At 43.2% G+C, this 18,130-nt stretch overlaps 1 protein-coding gene across 1 annotated transcript in view; it reads left to right on the top strand.

The window, feature by feature from the left end:
* Utp6 (UTP6 small subunit processome component) overlaps window positions 1–17,130 on the top strand; it is a 32,813-nt gene extending 15,683 nt beyond the window's left edge. The window contains exons 8-19 of the mRNA XM_006977501.4: window positions 945–1,022; window positions 2,547–2,628; window positions 3,356–3,437; window positions 5,882–6,066; window positions 8,361–8,440; window positions 8,798–8,875; window positions 11,843–12,022; window positions 13,333–13,413; window positions 13,569–13,678; window positions 14,641–14,707; window positions 15,707–15,779; window positions 16,772–17,130. Of these exons, the coding sequence (XP_006977563.1) occupies window positions 945–1,022; window positions 2,547–2,628; window positions 3,356–3,437; window positions 5,882–6,066; window positions 8,361–8,440; window positions 8,798–8,875; window positions 11,843–12,022; window positions 13,333–13,413; window positions 13,569–13,678; window positions 14,641–14,707; window positions 15,707–15,779; window positions 16,772–16,926 (1,251 nt within the window). The 3' untranslated portion in view covers window positions 16,927–17,130. The remainder of the gene's footprint in view (window positions 1–944; window positions 1,023–2,546; window positions 2,629–3,355; window positions 3,438–5,881; window positions 6,067–8,360; window positions 8,441–8,797; window positions 8,876–11,842; window positions 12,023–13,332; window positions 13,414–13,568; window positions 13,679–14,640; window positions 14,708–15,706; window positions 15,780–16,771) is intronic.
* Window positions 17,131–18,130: the final 1,000 nt, after the last annotated feature.

Below are 18,130 nucleotides of genomic sequence, written 5' to 3'. Positions count from 1 at the left end.
TTTTCCTTTATCTTTAGTCCCTATTTCTTTGTCTTTAGTCCCTGTTCATTTGTCTTAGTCCCCCCTTTTTTTCTTTAGTCCCTTTTTTTTCCTTTAGTTCATGGCACCATTCTAAGGGGCGTTTACCCACCAACCCCACAGCTCCCCAGAGTTTTCTTGAGTGTGAGCAGCAGGAAATATTAGATAGAAGGATTTATTGCGGAGAATCTTGCAGAGATAAACAGATAGAAAATAAAGGATAGCCTCGAGAGGGCCTGGAACCTATTCCAACGGGTCCCCACTGTCTCTACCCCAGGGTATTTATAGAGATGCCAAGGGGTGGAGCAAAAGACCTCCTCCCCCAGCACAGCCAACTGCAGACTGTTGTTGGCTCATTTCAGACACATGCACTCAGGCCCGTGGTCCTAATCATCCTCTATGTGGACATGCTGGGTAAAGTCACGAGGAACCCGAAAAAAGGCTCCCACACACCTCTTCTAACAAGGACACACCTCCTAACCTTTCCCAAACAGTTCTACCAGCTGTGGACCAAGCATTCAAGTGCATGAACCTGTGGGGGCCATTCTCATTCAAACCACCACCCTAAAGAAATGACAGTTTTCATTTAGTAAACATATTCTCATATGGCTCTGCTTCTTTGTTGCTACATGGGGTAGAAATCTGTGTTACCCACTTAGCCTTTGTGGATACTTTTTACTATATATGGATAAGATTAAATTAAATACTTGCAGAAACTTCCATTAAGTCTTTTCACTCATACACTTAGGTTACATGTCAAATGATCTCTTAAAATAATCTCTTCCATCACACATTGTCAATATCAGCTGGTTTCATCCCAACGTAAAATATGGTCCTCCATTTTTCTATATCTGATACTGATGAAGGCATCTTGAATATTAAAAAGCATCTCTAAGGGCTTCTAGGTCATTATTTCCTTTTTGTAGTACTTTAGGATGGAGCTGATGCATGCTGAGAAACTGAGAAAGGAAAAGCAGGAATTTGATAAAGCTGCCATGGATATGGTAAGAGCCTAATGTACTATCAAGTGTTAGTCTTTTGAGCCTGCTTACAAATAAAAGAAAAATTTTTGAGGTATTTATTTTTCTTTCCAATTTAATGTCACATTTTTCACTTATAGATGAATTTGTAATTTGTAATTTACTTTAATTTTTAGAATTACAGTGTGTGTGTGTGTGTGTGTGTGTGTGTGTGTGTGTGTGTTAGTTAGGTGCTTGTGTGGAGGTCAGAGGACAGCTTGAGGGTGTGGGTTTCCTCTTTCTACCACATGGATCCTTTTCCCCACTGAGCCATCTTCCTGGCTCAAACCTGGAACTCTTAATCCTCCTGCCTCAGCCTTTTAAGGGATGAGATTACAGGTGTGCTCTACCTTCTCAGGCTCTTTTCCTTTTTTATATAATTTGAAATGTGACAGAATAACTTTTTTAAAAAAAGCTTTGATGTTAGGACTGGTATTATGGGACATACCTGTAATCTTAGTGTTTGTGAATCTGAGCCTGGAGGATTATGAGTTCCAGGCCATCCTGGGCTACATAGCAAGACCCTGTCTTCAAAATATAAAACAACAAAACAGAAACCGAGAAAGGAACTTGCTGTACTGTTACTGTATTTCTAGCTCAGAACTTTGTGTGTAGGTGGGGCATGCGTGTGTGGTATACGCTTATGTGTTTGTGTGTGAGGGAGTACAAGAGTGCATGTGTATGTACATATATGTGGTAGCTAAAGATTGATGTGTGTCTCTCAATTGCTTCACCTTATTTTACTTTTTAATTACATTGGAAAATACTGTTTTGTGGGGGGTGTTGGGGGGCACATGTCATGATAAGTATGTGGAGGTCAGAGGACAACTTTCAGGAGTTGGTTCTGTCCTCCATCAAGTGGGCCCTGGGAATCCCTCTCAGGTGGGTCAGGTTGGCAGCAGGCACCTTTACTCACTGAGCCGTCTCATCAGCCCTTACTTGCTTTTTAAACTACATTTATTTACTTGTGTCCACAGTGCACCCGTGGAGGTCAGAGATGACTTGAGCAGTTGGTTCTCTCCTTCCATTATTTACCTCAGAGATCCAGCTCAGGTCATCAGACTCGGCAGCAGGGTTTTTATGCATGAAACCATCTCAATGGCCCTTATTAAAATTGAAAAACAATTATTATATTTCATTTTTTTAATTGTTTCTGAGACAGGGTCTTATTATGTTGCTCTGCCTAGATCTCTTTTATGTTGACCAGGTTGGCCTTGAACTCATAGGGACCCACTTGCCCCTGCCTCCTGAGTGCTGGGATTTAAGCTGCGCCTAGCTGTAAGATACTTTCATTCATCTGTTTGTGTGTGTGTGTGTGTGTGTGTGTGTGTTGGGGGTGGGCACATAGGTACCATAGTGTGTGTGTGGTGGTCAGAGGACAACTTGTAGAAGTTGATTTTCTCCTTTTACCTACACTGGTAGTCTAGGATAGTTAAGTTCCATCCTGGTGGGTTTGTTTGTACTTCCTGGTACTGTCTTTTCAATTATGGTTGATGTAACACTTTGTAGGGGAATTTTGATCATCCTGAAGAAATTCTTAAGGGCGAGTTGGCACGAATCATTTACAAAAATTCTGTAAGCAAGATTAAAGGTAAGAATCCTGGATATTTTTTTTTTTGGTAGGCATTCTCTTTGTGATGAGAAGGACTATTAGCTTGTAGGCAAAATGTACTGTATCCTTCAGAAAAAGCTTCCTTCTGAGCTATCATCCGGCATTTCAATAAGGTTTTATTGAGTAGTCAACTGACTTGGGGGAGTTAAAAAGGAGTAGATGATTTAATCTTTGTCTTATGCCCTTAAGTTTATGAAACTTAGAAGTAGCTAGAAATATTTCAAAACAATAATGTCTTTGTTTATGTGGTAGGGATATAGGATGATATTTTTTCTCTGTTCTGTTTAAAATAAAGTCACCACAAGAACTATGCTAACTATGGGCATAGTTCAGTGGTACACCATGCATGAGGTCATGGTTCAACCCAGCACCAGGAAAACAAAAAAAAGCTTGACATGGTGCTACCTAACACCTGCTGAGACAGGAGGATCATGATGAATTGGAGGCCAGTCTGTGGTGGCGCTTGTAGCTCAGTGATAGAGTGCTTGCCTAGCATGCACAAGACCCTAGGTTTCATCCCTGCCGTTAGGGCTCAGGAAGGAGTAGAGGCCAGTCATGACTATATAGTGAAACCCTGTCTCAGAGCAAAAGACAACAACTCCCAAAGACTAACTCTAACACATAAAGAAAACAGTACTTTTTGAGTAAAGTCTGCCTTTACAATTTAAGTACCAGCAAACCTCCCTTGATTTTTTTAAAATTTTAGGTGCAGAATTTCATGTGTCACTTCTTTCAATTGCACAACTATTTGATTTTGCCAAGGATCTACAAAAAGAAATTTATGATGAGTAAGTAAAACAGTGGTAAGGCGAACATGTCTATTTCTGTCTTGTGATAAATAAAGACTGGGGAGGAGTGAAGAAGAATATATACCTGTCGGTGGTGGTGCACACCTTTAGTCCCAGCACTCTGGAGGCAGAGGCAGGTGGATCTCTGAGTTTGAGACCAGCCTGGTCTACAGAGTGAGTTCCAGGACAGCAAGGGCTGTTACACAGAGAAACCATCTTGGGGGGAAATATATATATATATATATATATATATATATATATATATATATATATATATATATATTTTACAAACTTTTAGGAAAAATCATGTAAATTATGTTATATTATGAATAGAAAATATATATATTCCTGCAGTGTTTTTTTTTTGTCTGACATAAGGCTTCATTTCAGACATAGAATGCATTTTATACATATCCTAAAAGATTGCCGGGAGGAAGTGGCACTCGCCTTTAATCCCAGCACTGGGGAGGCAGAGCCAGGTGGATCTCTGTGAGTTCGTTCGAGGCCAGCCTGGGCTACAGAGCAAGATCCAGGACAGGCACCACAGCTACACAGAGAAACCCTGTCTTGAAAAACAAAACAAAACAACAAAAAACACATCCTAAAAGCTTATGTCAATACACATTCTTCTTTTCTGCAAAATCAGAATTGTATTCATAACTCATTATAGCTTAGTGCTGTTGATAATTTAACCTGCAGTGTCTGGTTGTGCTATTTAAGAATTATTTGCCCAGCACTTGGGAGGCAGAGCTAGGCAGATCTCTGTTAGTTCTAGGCCATCCTGGTCTACAGAGTGAGATCCAGGATAAGGCACCAAAACTACACAGAAAAACCCTGTCTTGAAAAACAAACAAACAAAAGTTATTTTGTGTGTATTAGTTAATTTTTGTGCTGTGATGAAAGGCCATGACCAAAAACAACTTACAGAAGAAAGAGTATATTTTAGCTTATGGTTCTAGAGGGTTGGAGTCCATAATGGTGGGCAATACAAGACATGCTGATATGAACAGGAAGCTAGCTGATCACATCTTTACCTGCACTCATGAAGCAGAGTGTGTGGATATGGAGTATGGCTATCAACCCACATATCCTGCCCTCAGTGATATCCTTTCTCCCACAAGCTATACTTTCTTAAGATTCCATAACTTCCAGCCGGGCAGTGGTGGTGCACACCTTTAATCCCAGCACTCGGGAGGCAGAGGCAGGCGGATCTCTGTGAGTTCGAGGCCAGCCTGGTCTCCAAAGCGAGTTCCAGGAAAGGCACAAAGCTACACAGAGAAACCCTGTCTTGAAAAACAAACAAACAAACAAAAAAAGATTTCATAACTTCCTTAAACAGTGCTTCAAACTAGAGACCATGTGTTCAAATCCATGGGCCTTTGGGAGGAATGTTTCTCATTCAAACCACTGATAGTGCTTACATTAGGTACTTCCATTCTTAGGTTCCATTTCTAGGGTCATGGGAGATAAGCTAGAACATGCATCCGTTTTTTCTTTGGATGTCTTCAGGGTTCTGGTAGAGGATTAGATTGTGTTTTTTTCTCTGCCTCTGTTTGAAGAATTCAAGAGCCCAGGCTCTTCAGGCTTCTATGGCTGAAGGTAACTACTGATCTGATTTGGAGCGCTATCATGATTTTTTTTTTTTTTCATTTTGAGACAGGTTTCTTTTTGTACTCCTGGCTATTCTGGAACTAGCTCTATAGACCAGGCTGGCCTGAAACACACAGAGATCCACCTACCTCTGCCTTCCAGATGCTTGAATTAAAGGTGTGCACCACCACTGCCCAACTTGAGCTACTATAATTTTTTTTAAAGATTTATTAATTTATGTGTATGGGTGTTTTGTCTGTGTGTTCATTTATACACCAGAAGAGGGCGTAGGAAGGAATTCATGAGGACTACAATTATAGATGCTTGTGAGCTGCTACATACATGCTGGGAATTGAACTCAGGACCTCTAGAAGAGCAGCTGGCGCTGTTAACCACTGAGCCATCTCTTCAGCCCCCAAGCTATTATAATTTTAAAGTTAATATTTGTTGGGGTTCTGTTCCAATTTATTTATTTATTTATTTATTTATTTATTTATTTATAGCAGGGTCTGGAACTCACTATGTAGCCCAGGCTGGCCTTGAATTTGTGGGAATCACTGTGCCTCAGGCTTCTGAATGCTGGGAATATAGGCTTGTGCCACCATGTCCAGCTAAAAGTTAACATTTGTAAATGATGCCTGAAACATTCTGAAATCTAATTGATATATAACAACTCTGTTCCATTGATAAGTCTGTACGTTATGCTCTTCTGGAAAGCCCATCAGGAAATGACTGTTGTGGTGGAGCAGCTGTAAAAGGGTATCCCATGTCCTTTATAGTAGACCATCAGAACTTTGTTATGCCGGAGTTAGTCTCTTAGCATGGGACAGGTGCCAGTGAGCTGTCATTTTCAGCCTTCAGGCTCTGCACACCGACGACCCATTCACTTGGGATTATGTGGCACGGCGAGAATTAGAGATCCAGTCCCAGCCAGGTGAAGAGCAGCCTGAATCAAAACAAGCAAAAGCAGTGGAGGTGGGCCGAAGAGAGGAACGGTGCTGTGCAGTGTATGAAGAGGCCGTGAAGACCCTGCCTACGGGTGAGTGAGTGTGAAACTGACACTGTCAACACTTACATTGGGATGGGAAGTCTCCCTGTTGAGGGATAGAGCTCAGTGGTGGAGTGCTTACCCAGCAAGCGTGTGCCCCGAGTTCTGTCCCCACTAGAAGAGAAAAAAAGGAAGAAAATCTCAGTAGAGTCGTTTACAGTGTGCCTGGCTTTCTTTTTCTTCCCTTAAATTAAAAAAGTAATTACATGTATTTATTTATTGTGTGTGTACATGTGTGTGAGTGCATGCCACAGCATACATTTGGTAGTCAGAGGACAACTCATTAGAGTGGGTTCTCTCCTGATACGTGGGTCCTACCTAGGAAGTGGGCTGAGGTCATCAGGATTGGCGTCAAGAGCCTTTATCTGTTGAGATGTCTTGCTAGCCTCTTTATACCCCCTCTTCTCTTTTGAGACAAGACCTCATGTATTCCAGGCTATCCTCAGTCTACCATATAAGCCATGATGACCTTGAACTTCAGGACCAGTATGTGTGGTGCCTCATATGCTAGACAAGCATTCAATCACCTGAGCTATATTATTAACCCTATATGCCTCTTTCTAGTTGCTCTCTCTGTGATGATGAAAAACTAGAGTTTTTCATGATGAGCGTTCGTGTAACCCGGGCTGGCCTTGAACTCCTGACCCACCTGCCTCTGCCTCCTGTGTACTGGAATTATAGGTGTATGCTAGAGTTTTCATGAACTTCTTCAGCAATGGAGGTATTGAGACTCATCTGTCTGGCATCGATACTTAGTATAACTCAAGGGATGGAGGTGTAGCTTATTTGGAAAGTGCTCTCACAGAGCACATGAAGCCCTGGGTTTGATCTCCAGCACTGTAATAAACTGCAAGTGCTGGTGCATACTTATAATGCACCCTGGAGGTGACGACAGGAAGATCTGAAGGTCAAGGTTATCCTTAGCTGTATAGTGAGTTTGAGGCCACTCTAGGCTGCATGAGACCCTGTCTCAAAAACAAAAAACAAATAAGCCAACTCCTAAACCCCAAGAGATTATTATAATAGTTTAAGTATTATCCTGTATCTTTCTTTTTTCTTTTTCTTTTTCTTTGTGTGTATGTGTGTGTTTTGGTTGGGGAGACAGGGTCTCACTATGTAGCCCTGGCTGGCCCAGGACTTCTCAGGTAGGCCAGCCTCAAACTCACAGAGATCTGTCTGCTGGGATTAAAGGTGTTAATCACTACATGTGGCTTCATCTTGTATCTTTCCTTAGAGATTACATTCTTTTTTTTTTTTTTTTTTTTTTTTTTTTTTTTTTTTTTTTTTTTTGAGACAGGGTTTCTCTGTGTAGCTTTGCGCCTTTCCTGGAACTCACTTGGTAGCCCAGGCTGGCCTCGAACTCACAGAGATCCACCTGGCTCTGCCTCCCGAGTGCTGGGATTAAAGGCGTGCGCCACCACCGCCCGGCCAGAGATTACATTCTTGTTTGGTAATATTGGAAATAAAGGCAGTGGAGATAGCCAGCCTAGACAAAGATTTTGAGTTTATGTCCTTGCGCTGTTGATTTTCCCAAATATCTGATGTTTGGTTCTCTATAATGGGAGTAGCATTATTTTTTTTAGCTAGGTTAATTTAAACTTTTCTTTTGCTTTTTGTTTTTGTTTTTTGTTTTTCAAGACAAGGTTTCTTTGTGTATCTTGGCTGTCCTGGAACTCGCTCTGTAGGCCATGCTGGCCTGGAACTCACAGATCCACCTGTCTTCTGCCTCCTGAGTACTGGGATTAAAGGAATAGGCCACTAAGCCTGGCTTAAATTTTGGTTTTTTTTTTTGTTGTTGTTTTGTTTTTTTCTGAGACAGCGTTTCTCTCTGTAGCTTTGTGTCTTTCCTGGAACTCACTTTGTAGACTAGGCTGGCCTTGAACTCACAGAGATCTGCCTAGCTCTGCCTCCCGAGTGCTGGGATTAAAGGTGTGCGCCACCACTGCCTGGCTAAAGTTTGTTTTTAAAAACAATTTATTTTTATTTTCATTTTATGTGTATGTATTTTGGTACCTGTGAATGAATAATGTCATGTGTGCTGGTGTCCACAGAAGCTAAAAGAGGTTGTCTGATCCCTTGGAGCTGGAGTTACAGGTGGTTGTGAGCCACCCAGTTTGGATGTTAGGATCCTAACTCAGGTCCTCTGGAAGAGCAGCAAGTACTCTCAACCACTGGGGCATCTTCAGCTATTGACTTAAACATTTTCCTAGAGCAGTTTCCCTTTGAAAGGAAGATATTTGGACTAAGAGGATAGTGAGCTAATTGATGTCATTTGATTTTTCCAGAGGCTATGTGGAAGTGTTACATCAACTTTTGCTTGGAAAGGTTTTCTAAGAAGACCAGTAGTGTACCCCTCAGAGGGCAGGTAAGGATTTCCATTGTATAGCTACAGTGGTTGGTTAGAAAGTGTCTGTCTACTAGACAGGGACAGAGTTCTTTTGGGGTCTGGGCCAGGTTCCAGAATTTCAGACTTAGCCACTCGATTTTTCACTGTGGGCGACCTGTCTGCTTTGCTCTATTCTGGGTATAGGATAGGAGGGCTTTCCGCTGATTGGGCTGTGCTAAGTGCAGGGGCATAGCTCACCTCATCATGAGTGACTCCCCATTCGGAACTGAGCCCCATCTCTGAATCTCAGAAACGTGCAAGAGCACTTTGCCCAGATCAGTGGCCAGAGACTCCTGCTGGATTCTGTTTAATGACCCCATGTGTTTCTGATTTCAGAGGCTGGAAAGAACCATGTTTGCATTCAGGAAGGCCCATGAACTGAAGCTCCTTTCTGAAGTCCAGTACAAGCAGTGGGTAAGGCCATAGGAAGCAGATTCATTGCCCGTTACTTATGCTTCATTCTGATTTAACATCGAGGACACCAGAACAGGAAAGTCAGAAAGAGCCTGCTTGGCATCCCCTCCCGCTTTCTCCTTTCCTTCCTTACATGTCTCTCGTCTCTTCTCTTACACATCTCCCCCCCACCACATTTTTAAAGGATTTTTTTGTTTTGTTTTTTGAGACAGGGTTTCTCTGTGTAGCAGTCCTCGCTGTCCTGGAACTCTCTCTGTAGACCAGGCTGAACTCAGAGATCCATCTGTCTTTGCCTCTTGAGTGCACCACCACTAACCAAGGAAGGATTTCTTTTTTATTTTATGTGTTTGAGTGTTTTGCCTGCACATATGTATGTATAACATGTATGTGCAGGCTGGAAGAGGGTTTTGGATCTCATGGAACTGGAGTTATAGATGGTCGTTTGCGACATGTGGGTGCTGAGAATTGAACCTGAGTCCTCTGGAAGAATAACCGGTGCTTTTAACTGCAGGGCCTTCTGTCCAGCTCTTCTCTCTTCTGTCCTCTCCCTTCCTCTACCTCTCTCTTCCCCTTCCCTCTGCTCCCCATTCTTCCTCCCACCTTCTCCTCCTCAGCCCCTTCCCTTCCCGTCCCCTCCCCTCCCCTCCCTCTGCTCTCCTTCCTCCTCCTCCTCTCCCCTCTGCAGTGTTGGTGCTGTGGCCCCAGTTCTTGGGAGGCGGAGACAGGCAGGCTCCCTGGAGCTCATCTCTCCAGTGCAACTGCTTAGAGGGGCCCCAGTTCAGTGAGAAGCACTGTCTCAGAACATGAAGTGGGGGGCCGGGAGACGGCTCGGCTGGTACGTGCTTGCTGTATAAGTGTCGGGACCAGGGTTTGGATCCCCAGCACCTACGTACGTGCCTGGAATTCTGGTGTGCTTAGGGGAAGACAAGATGCCCAGAGGAACCTGGCTAGTTAGATTAGCTGTGAGGTGAGCTCTGGGTTTAGTTGAGACCCTGCCTTAATGAATGAGGTGGAGAGATAGGGTTGAAGCTAATAACAGCCTTGGACCTCCATATGCACAAGTACACTATGCATGTGTGCCAGCATGTACATATGTACCCACATTCATGTGAGCACATACATATATACATATCACACACATAGATACATGCCAAACAAAAGAGAATCATTGTGGAAAGCACCCAAATCAACCTCTGGCTTCTATGTACACACACACACACACACACACACACACACACACACACACACACACACCTATATTAAAATGCATATCTGTACACTCATACAAACATATGTATAACTTAAACACACAAATAAATGTAAAAATCACCAGATTATTCTGTATTTTCTCATAGTCTTTTGGGTAAAGTTATTCAAACTTTTTTAAAAAATTTATCCTGCCAGGCAGTGGTGGTGCACGCCTTTAATCCCAGCACTCGGGAGGCAGAGCCAGGTGGATCTCTGTGAATTCGAGGCCAGCCTGGGCTACCAAGTGAGCTCCAGGAAAGGCGCAAAGCTACACAGAGAAACCCTGTCTCGAAAAACAAAACAAAACAAAACAAAATTTATTCTAACTTCTTACCTTGATCTTTGCTTATATTTCCAGAAACATCTACTTTAGTCTTCTCTTTGGCATCCCACCCTCCAGTCGTGCTAAACATGAATTTCCTCTGGTGCTAAGCCGTCTCTGTCTTCAGCCCCTTGTGCAAACTGGTTGGAGAGCCTTGACTTTTCTGGTTCTGTGTTTCCCTGTCTTCCTGTTTCTCCTTAAGTCTGAGCTTGACTGCTTCCTTTCCTGAAGTCCTTCCTCGTCCCGGCCATACACAGTGCTGGTCCTGCTGCCCTGCACTCCTGTAGCAGGTGGTTCCTCTGTGTGCCACAGAGCTCGTGAGCTTGGAAGCTCTGTGGGCAGGGAGGAAGGTCTGATTTGCTCAGTATTTCATTTGGCCTTTAACGATGCAGAGTAAATGTACTTGCTGAAGGAGCTAGTTACAAACTGCTATTCACTGGTTTTTTTCACAATATTGTAAAATTAGACTGTTACTAGTTTTTTCCCTCTATAATAAACTAGTATGGATACAAGTATTTTGAACAGATAAGATTTTCTTTCTTTCTTTTTTTTTTTTTTTGTCATTATTTTTTAAAGTAAACTCTAAGACTCAACACTTCCATGATTCTTTGTTTTGTTTATTTGTTTTAAAGACTATTTTTATGTGTGTGAGTGTTTTGCCTGCATGTACATCTTCACATCACATGTGTACCTGGTGCCTTAGGAAGCCAGAAAAGGGTGTTGGATCCCCTGAGACTGGGGTATATACTGTTGTGAGCCGAATGTGGGTATTGGGAATTGAACCCAGGTCTTCTGGAAGAGCAGCTACTGCTTTTAATCCCTGAACCTTAACCTCTCCAGCCCCCCCCCCCCATGATTCTTGTTATATAGTGTCAAATTACATTTTCAAAAAGTTATACCAGTTAAGTACATTGAACGAATACATTTCCTTCTGAATCTATAGATACTGTTTTTACCTTTATTATGCTCCAGTTAGTGGGTATGGGTTCTAGCTTACATTACTTAGACTCTCTGCTTTTCATCCCTTTTCTGATGAAAGGAATGTCATTACTCTGTGTATATATGTGTCATGATACGTGTGTGAGGAGAGTGTTTTTGGGAGCTGCTTCTTCCTTGCAGTGTGGGATCCCAAGAGAGAACTCAGCTGGCTGGGTTGCCCAGCAGGCATCGTTCCCTGCTGAGCCATCTCTCTCCTCAGCTCTCCTCTGACTTTCCTGTGGGTAGGAGCAGGGGAGGAGGAGGGATTCCAGATGCCCTTTGTGCCTCTAGCAGCTATGGTAAAAGGTGTAGTGGGAAGACTGTTGAGATTGTTGTCATAAATAGTCTTTATATGCCTCTATTCATCTATGTCGTTTTGCTTCCCAGTGGCTCTTTACAGTGTGCTTTGTCTTGCTTAGATTGACTTGTTGCTGCACCAGGACCTCTTTAAAGAGGCTTTGCAGGTGGCAGAAGATGGGACGGAATTGTTCAAGGACTCTGCAGCAATGTGGCAGGTGAAGCTGCAGGTGCTCATTGGGTCAAAGAGCCCGGATGTAGCCATGCAGTTTGAAGAAGCCTTTGCACGCCTCAAACCCCAGGTCCGTGAAGTCTGTCTTTCATATTTCGTTCTCTTTATTTATTTTTATTATTTTATGTGTATGAGTGTTTTGCCTGCATGTATGTCTGTGTCTCAAGTGTGTGTGCCTGGTGCCCAAGGAGGTGTTGCATCTCCACGTTGGTGTTAGGACTGGAACCCGGGTCCTTTGTAACCACAAGTGTCCTTGACCACAGAGCCAACTCTCAGTCCTTATATTTTACTCTTTTTGGAAAACTGGTTGGTTGGTTGGTTTGTTTTTTGTTTTTAAAAGACAGGGTCTCATGTAGCCCAGGCTGGCCTAAGGAGAACCTTGATCTTTTACTCTTCTGCTTCCGCCTCCTGAGTGCTGGGACTTTTAGGCACACTTCCCCATGTCTGCTTTATCTAGTGCTGGGGACTGAAGCCAGGGCTTTGTGAGGCTAAGCAGCACTCTATCTCCTGAGCTGGATCTCCAGCCCTCTCTCTGGAAACCTTCTAAGGTTTCAGTGAAAGCTCATTTGTAATATGTTGTCTAAAGAGAGCAGACCCTGGAATAATTGTTGTTAAATGGTAATAGTTTGAGGATTGAGGAGAAATTACTTCTATTTCTAGTCTGTATTTGTGAGTTTATTAATGTAAGATTTCTCATTCTGTTTAAATGTCTTACAAATGAGAACTACTAATAGAATATTCTCACATCTGATCATAAACTCAACTTGAAATCACAAAAATCTAAATGTTAATGTTTTAAACTTACTTTGTAGAAAAATCTTTCTTTTCCTTTTTTTTTTTTTTTTTTTTGGCTTTTCAGGACAGATGTCTTTACGTAGCCTTGGCTGTTGTAGAGCTAGCTCTGTAGACCAGGCTAGCCTCAAACTCCAGAGATCTGCCTCCCAAATGCTGGGATTAAAAGCCACCACTGCCTGAGTAAATCTTTTATACTAGTGAGTGGGAAAATGTACTGCAGAGGGTGAGGTGGGGAACAAAGAACATCACTGCTTTCTGCTGTCTGCCCCTCTCTACACAGTGAAGATCAGGCAGGCCACCCCAGATCAATTCTTGTGAAGTAGTTCCTCCCAGACCACAGACTCATGACCTGGGTAGCTGTGGGGCTGACTGGATGCGGCTTTTCTTCACTTGCTTAGCTGAACAGTGACTGCTAATGATGGCTACAGTCAGGATCCCCTCAGATTGGACTAAATCATCAGAGTGTTGCTCTGGGTGACTTGGCTAGGGGGCTGCAGTGACCGTCTTCATAGTGATGAGTTTTCAGAGCACAGTGATGAGAAAGTCAGATCTAACAGGTTTTTGTTTATTTGTTTTTGTGAGCAGGTTTGCCTGCCCCTGTGGATTTCTTGGGCAGAGTGGAGTGAAAGTGCTAACAGCCAGGAGGACACTGAGGCAATCTTTAAGGTACAGGCTCCCTCTTCTGACTCTCGTGGTACAGGGAATGGATGGTTCATATCTAAGTCTCCGCTTAGTGGTTTGGGGTGGGTCTTGGTAACACGTTTTGACATCACTAAGTTCCTTTACACAGCTTGTTTTTGTTTCTTTTCTTTTAACTGTAGAAAGCTATTTTAGCCGTCACAGGTGCCAGTTCAGTAACTCTGAAGGAGAAATACCTGGATTGGGCTTATCGAAGCGGTGGCTACAAAAAGACCAGAGCAGTGTTTAAAAGGTACTCCCAGGTGCCCACACTCGGCCCTTCATACCCAGCCTGTGTGGATTACAGTAGTGTCTGGAGTGGTAATCAGAGGGACTGTCAAAACTTAACTTCCTCTTTCTGTTTTTGCAGTTAAAGCAATCCATACACACAGGGCAAATGACAGTTAGCTCATTGAGGAATGTAATTTGTCACTAGTACAAGCGGCTCTGTTAGTAAATCATTTCTTTTTCTTTCTTTTCTTTTTTGATTTTTCGAGACAGGGTTTCTCTGTGTAGCTTTGTGCCTTTCCTGGAACTCACTCTGTAGCCTAGAACTCTGATCTCAAACTCACAGAGATCCGCCTGCTTCTGCCTCCCGTGCTGGGATTAAAGGCGTGCGCCACCACTGCCTGGTGCAAATCATTTCTTTTTAAGGCAGTAGGGATTGAGCCCAGGCCCTTGCACCTAGACAAGGGCTGTACACTGAGCTGTATCTCTAGACTACTACATCATTTTAGTACTTGTTTCTTATATAGTTGATGCTACACTATAATCCCAGTTTTCAATACCGTTGCTAAGCATTAGACTGTCTCCTTTCTCCTTAGGAAAGCATCTTCATAGCAGCAGTTATTTAAAATAGATGAATGAAACCTCATGTGTACAACATGCCTGTAACCCCAGGAGACTTAAGTCAGGAGATCATTTGAGCCTAGCACATACAGACCAAACAGGGCAACAGAGAGAAACATGTTATTAAAACAAAACAAACAAATGAACAACAACAAAAATGTGTGTGGGGAATTGTTTAAGGGTGGTGAAGGGTCAGTCACTCCAAGGTGAGGCATGGGAGTGGCTCCATCAGGCCGTTTTGCCTGAGATTGCTGCTGAGTCTCTGTTAAACTGCCTGCTGTGGAAGCAAAGCCTGGTTATTCATGTTTGTAGATGATAGAAGCCTTCTGACGTTGTGGGAACTGACATTCACCCACTTCTTTTTAGTTTACAGGAAAGCCGTCCATTTTCAGTTGATTTTTTCAGGAAAATGATACAGTTTGAAAAGGAACAGGTGAGTATTCTGGACCCCTTCCTGCTGGAAACAGGCTCTGTGGTTATTACTCAGGGCAGCATCTTTCATTTAAAACTTTAGTTAGAGTGGAGCGCAAACTCCTGGTCTTGTTTTTTTGGAGTGTTCTCACAAGCACTCAGAATTCTCCTCACCTGACTCCATTCCTGGACTGTGTTCTGACGTAGCCCACACTTTGTTACCTGTAATGGTGCTGAGGTGCTTGCCAGGTGGAGGAGTACTTAAAGCCACAGGGCTAAGGAACTTGAAGATCATATACTATTATTTATGTGTTATTGTAGTATACGAGTTTCAGAGCAGGGTATGGTGGCTCATGCCTTTAATCCCAGCACTCAGAGGATTGCTATGAACTCCGTACCAACCTGGGCTACATAATGAAATCTTGTCTCAAAGAAAGAAAAAGGAAGGTTTTAAGGTGGTCGTAACTCTATGTCAGAGCACAGATTCTCAAAAGGAAGAAATCCTAGCATAGGCTATACAACTGTCTGTTTATTTTTTCATTTAAATCCCACTCAGCCCCTCAAGGGTTCAAGTGTTATTCCTGGGACACCTCACAGGTTCCACCCTAAATATAATTAGACTTTCCCTACGTCAGCAGAGCAAAGTGCTTTCCTGGTTGATGTTTGCTTCATTCTGGTAAATGTGTTTGTTTGTTTGTTTGTTTGTTTTTTTCTTGGTCGTATTTATTTTTTGTGTGCCACAGTGTGAGTGTGACAGTCAGAGGACAACTTTGGGAGTTGATTCTCGGCTTCTGCCTTGTGGGTGCTGGGGATTGAACTCAGGCTGTCACGCTTGGTGACAGGTGGGTGACCTTGGCTGCTGAGCCGTCTCTGAAGTCTTGTTCTTCCTCTTTTGGGATAAGCTGAGAACTAGGCTGGTTTGGTCCTTCCCCTTCAGATACCTAACAGAAGTTGCTTAAAATACAGTCGAGATGGATTTATGGTTAGACAATGAAGGCAGATCTCCTGCTTGTTTTTATAGGAACCCTGCAGGATGGCAAACCTGAGGGAGTATTACGAGAGGGCGTTGAGAGAGTTTGGCTCTACAGATTCTGGTAAGTAAACTTCAGATGTGTGTGTGTGTGTGTGAGTGATGCTCGTGCAGTCTCTGGGCTGGTGGTAGGTGGATAGAATAGTGCCTGTGGTTTGCACCTCAGGTCCTTCTTAGAACAGTTCTACAGTGCTTTTCCTGCCTTCTTCTCTTGTGGTTTTCGAGACAAGGTCTTGCTCTGTAGGCTAGGCTATCTTGGAACCCACTACATAGTCTAGACTGGCCTCAGGTTTCTGCCAGTGCCCCTTGTCTCCACCTCTGTAGCATAGGATTTTATTTACAATTGAAGTTTGCAAGTTCTCATATCCACTAGTTCTCTTAAGGACTCTGGATCAGACAAAGATTTGCTTGGTTTGGGTCTCTCTCTATTTTTTTTTTTTTGTTTTTTCAGACAGGGTTTCTCTGTGTAACTCTGGCTGTCCTGGAACTCCCTCTGTAGACCAGGCTGGCCTCAAACAGAGATCTGCCTGCCTCTGCCTCCTGAGTGCTGGGATTAAAGACATGCTCTACCATGCCCAGCCTTGGTTTGGGTCTCATAAAAAGAAATTTATGGCCAGGCGGTGGTGGCCCACACCTTTAATCCCAGCACTTGGGAGGCAGAGCCAGGTGGATCTCTGTGAGTTCGAGGCCAGCCTGGTCTACAGAGTGAGGTCCAGGATAACCAGGACTACACAGAGAAACTCTGTCTCGAAAAACCAAAACAACAGCAACATAGTAGAAAGGAGTTTGAAAGTTTTCACTGTAAAGAAATGATGAATGTTTGAGGCAATAGACAGGCTTAACTTTATTTAAACCTTACACAATGCTTATATGTATCAGTATTACATGGTACCTCATTTTATTCATATATTTTAAATTTTTACTTACATTAATTGTATGTGTGGAAACTTCTTAGAACTTTTTAATTGGCTTAGTACTAAATAATTGAATTTGCCTAATAGAGCCTTTCCAGCTTTCTAATTAGGTTTACAGTAATTTTTTTGTTTCCTTTTCAAGATCTTTGGATGGATTACATCAAAGAAGAATTGAGCCACCCCTTCGGTAGACCTGAGAACTGTGGGCAGATCTATTGGCGAGCCATGAAAATGCTGCAGGGGCAGTCAGCAGAGCTGTTTGTAGCTAAACATGCCATGCATCAGGCTGGCCACTAGCAGAGAGTACCACCCATTTGGTGAAGTTGTACTGCAAGCCTCTAGGACGGTTTGTAGTAGGAGTCAGTGTATGAACTGTTGAGAAGTGGCAGACAGACAGGGTAGCTGACTGATTTTGTAACATTCTTTAATTGGGCATGAATCTTTGGTTCCAGAAAAGAGAACTGCCACTGCCTGTTAAATCTAAAATACATGGAAATCGTAGGCTTGAGTTTCATTTCTTGTTCCAGGACAAGCAACACCATTCTAATCCAGACTAGGTCTGATGGAGCCAGTTCACATGTAAGAGAAAGGATAGTTTTGTGTGTTCTCCCCTTGTTGTGAAAGCCTGCGTGATGCCTGTGGAGACAGGAGGAACGAGGGCAGTGCTGAGGAGAAGCAAGCCATCTGTGATCCAAATGAGGTTGAACCTAAGGGACTTGATTCCCTGTATCAAAGTTGGATTTGCACTTCTAGATCATTCAAGAAATCGGGCCTTCCTTCACATGCAGGAACGAAGGGAGACGTGGATGAGGAACAGAGAAGGAGGTGCTGGGTATGGGGGAGTTGTCCTTTAAGAAGGTTAAGGTAACGCAGAAAGTTATTTCCTCCAAGGAATGACAGGCCAAGAAGTGTTTGTATAGAGGAGGCCCAGCAACAAAAGGACAGGCAAGGGAGTCGGGAAGTGCCTCAGTGGGAGGGGTGGAGGGATGGAGGGGAGGAAAGGAGGAGGGGAGGAGGGATGGAGAGGAGGAGGGGTGGAGGGGAGGAAGGGAGGAGGGGAGGAGGGATGGAAGGTGGCATTCGGGGAGGGAGGAAATTGTTTGGAAGCAATCCTCTCACTCTTCTCTGATGCTGAGGGTAGAAACTAAATCTGTGCATTTGAGGCACGTGCTTTACCATGGAGACAGCTCCGCGGCCCTCTTCCTGTCTTGAGCTGGTCTCACTAAGTTCTTGCTGGCCTTGAAAGTACTCAAGTCTAAGCAGGCCTTGAACTTTCAATCCTCCTGCCTCAGCCTCTCAAGTAGCTGAGATTACAGGCCTGAATCACTAGATCTGGCTTTAACTTAACGATTTGACATCACTGTGAAAGTATTCACAAGTTACTTAATATTAAGCCTTAATTAATGTTACATTATCTTTCATGTTATTAAATGAACTTAAAAAACACCTAAGGAATTCATAGCATTCCATTGACTTACTTTATTAATCCCCTGTGGTTAGA

Source organism: Peromyscus maniculatus, chromosome 8 (assembly GCF_049852395.1).
Source record: "Peromyscus maniculatus bairdii isolate BWxNUB_F1_BW_parent chromosome 8, HU_Pman_BW_mat_3.1, whole genome shotgun sequence".
In the NCBI taxonomy this organism is placed as follows: Eukaryota; Metazoa; Chordata; class Mammalia; order Rodentia; family Cricetidae; genus Peromyscus; species Peromyscus maniculatus.
The sequence above is the reverse complement of the archived record's forward strand: the minus strand, read 5'-3'. Positions and strand labels throughout refer to the sequence as shown.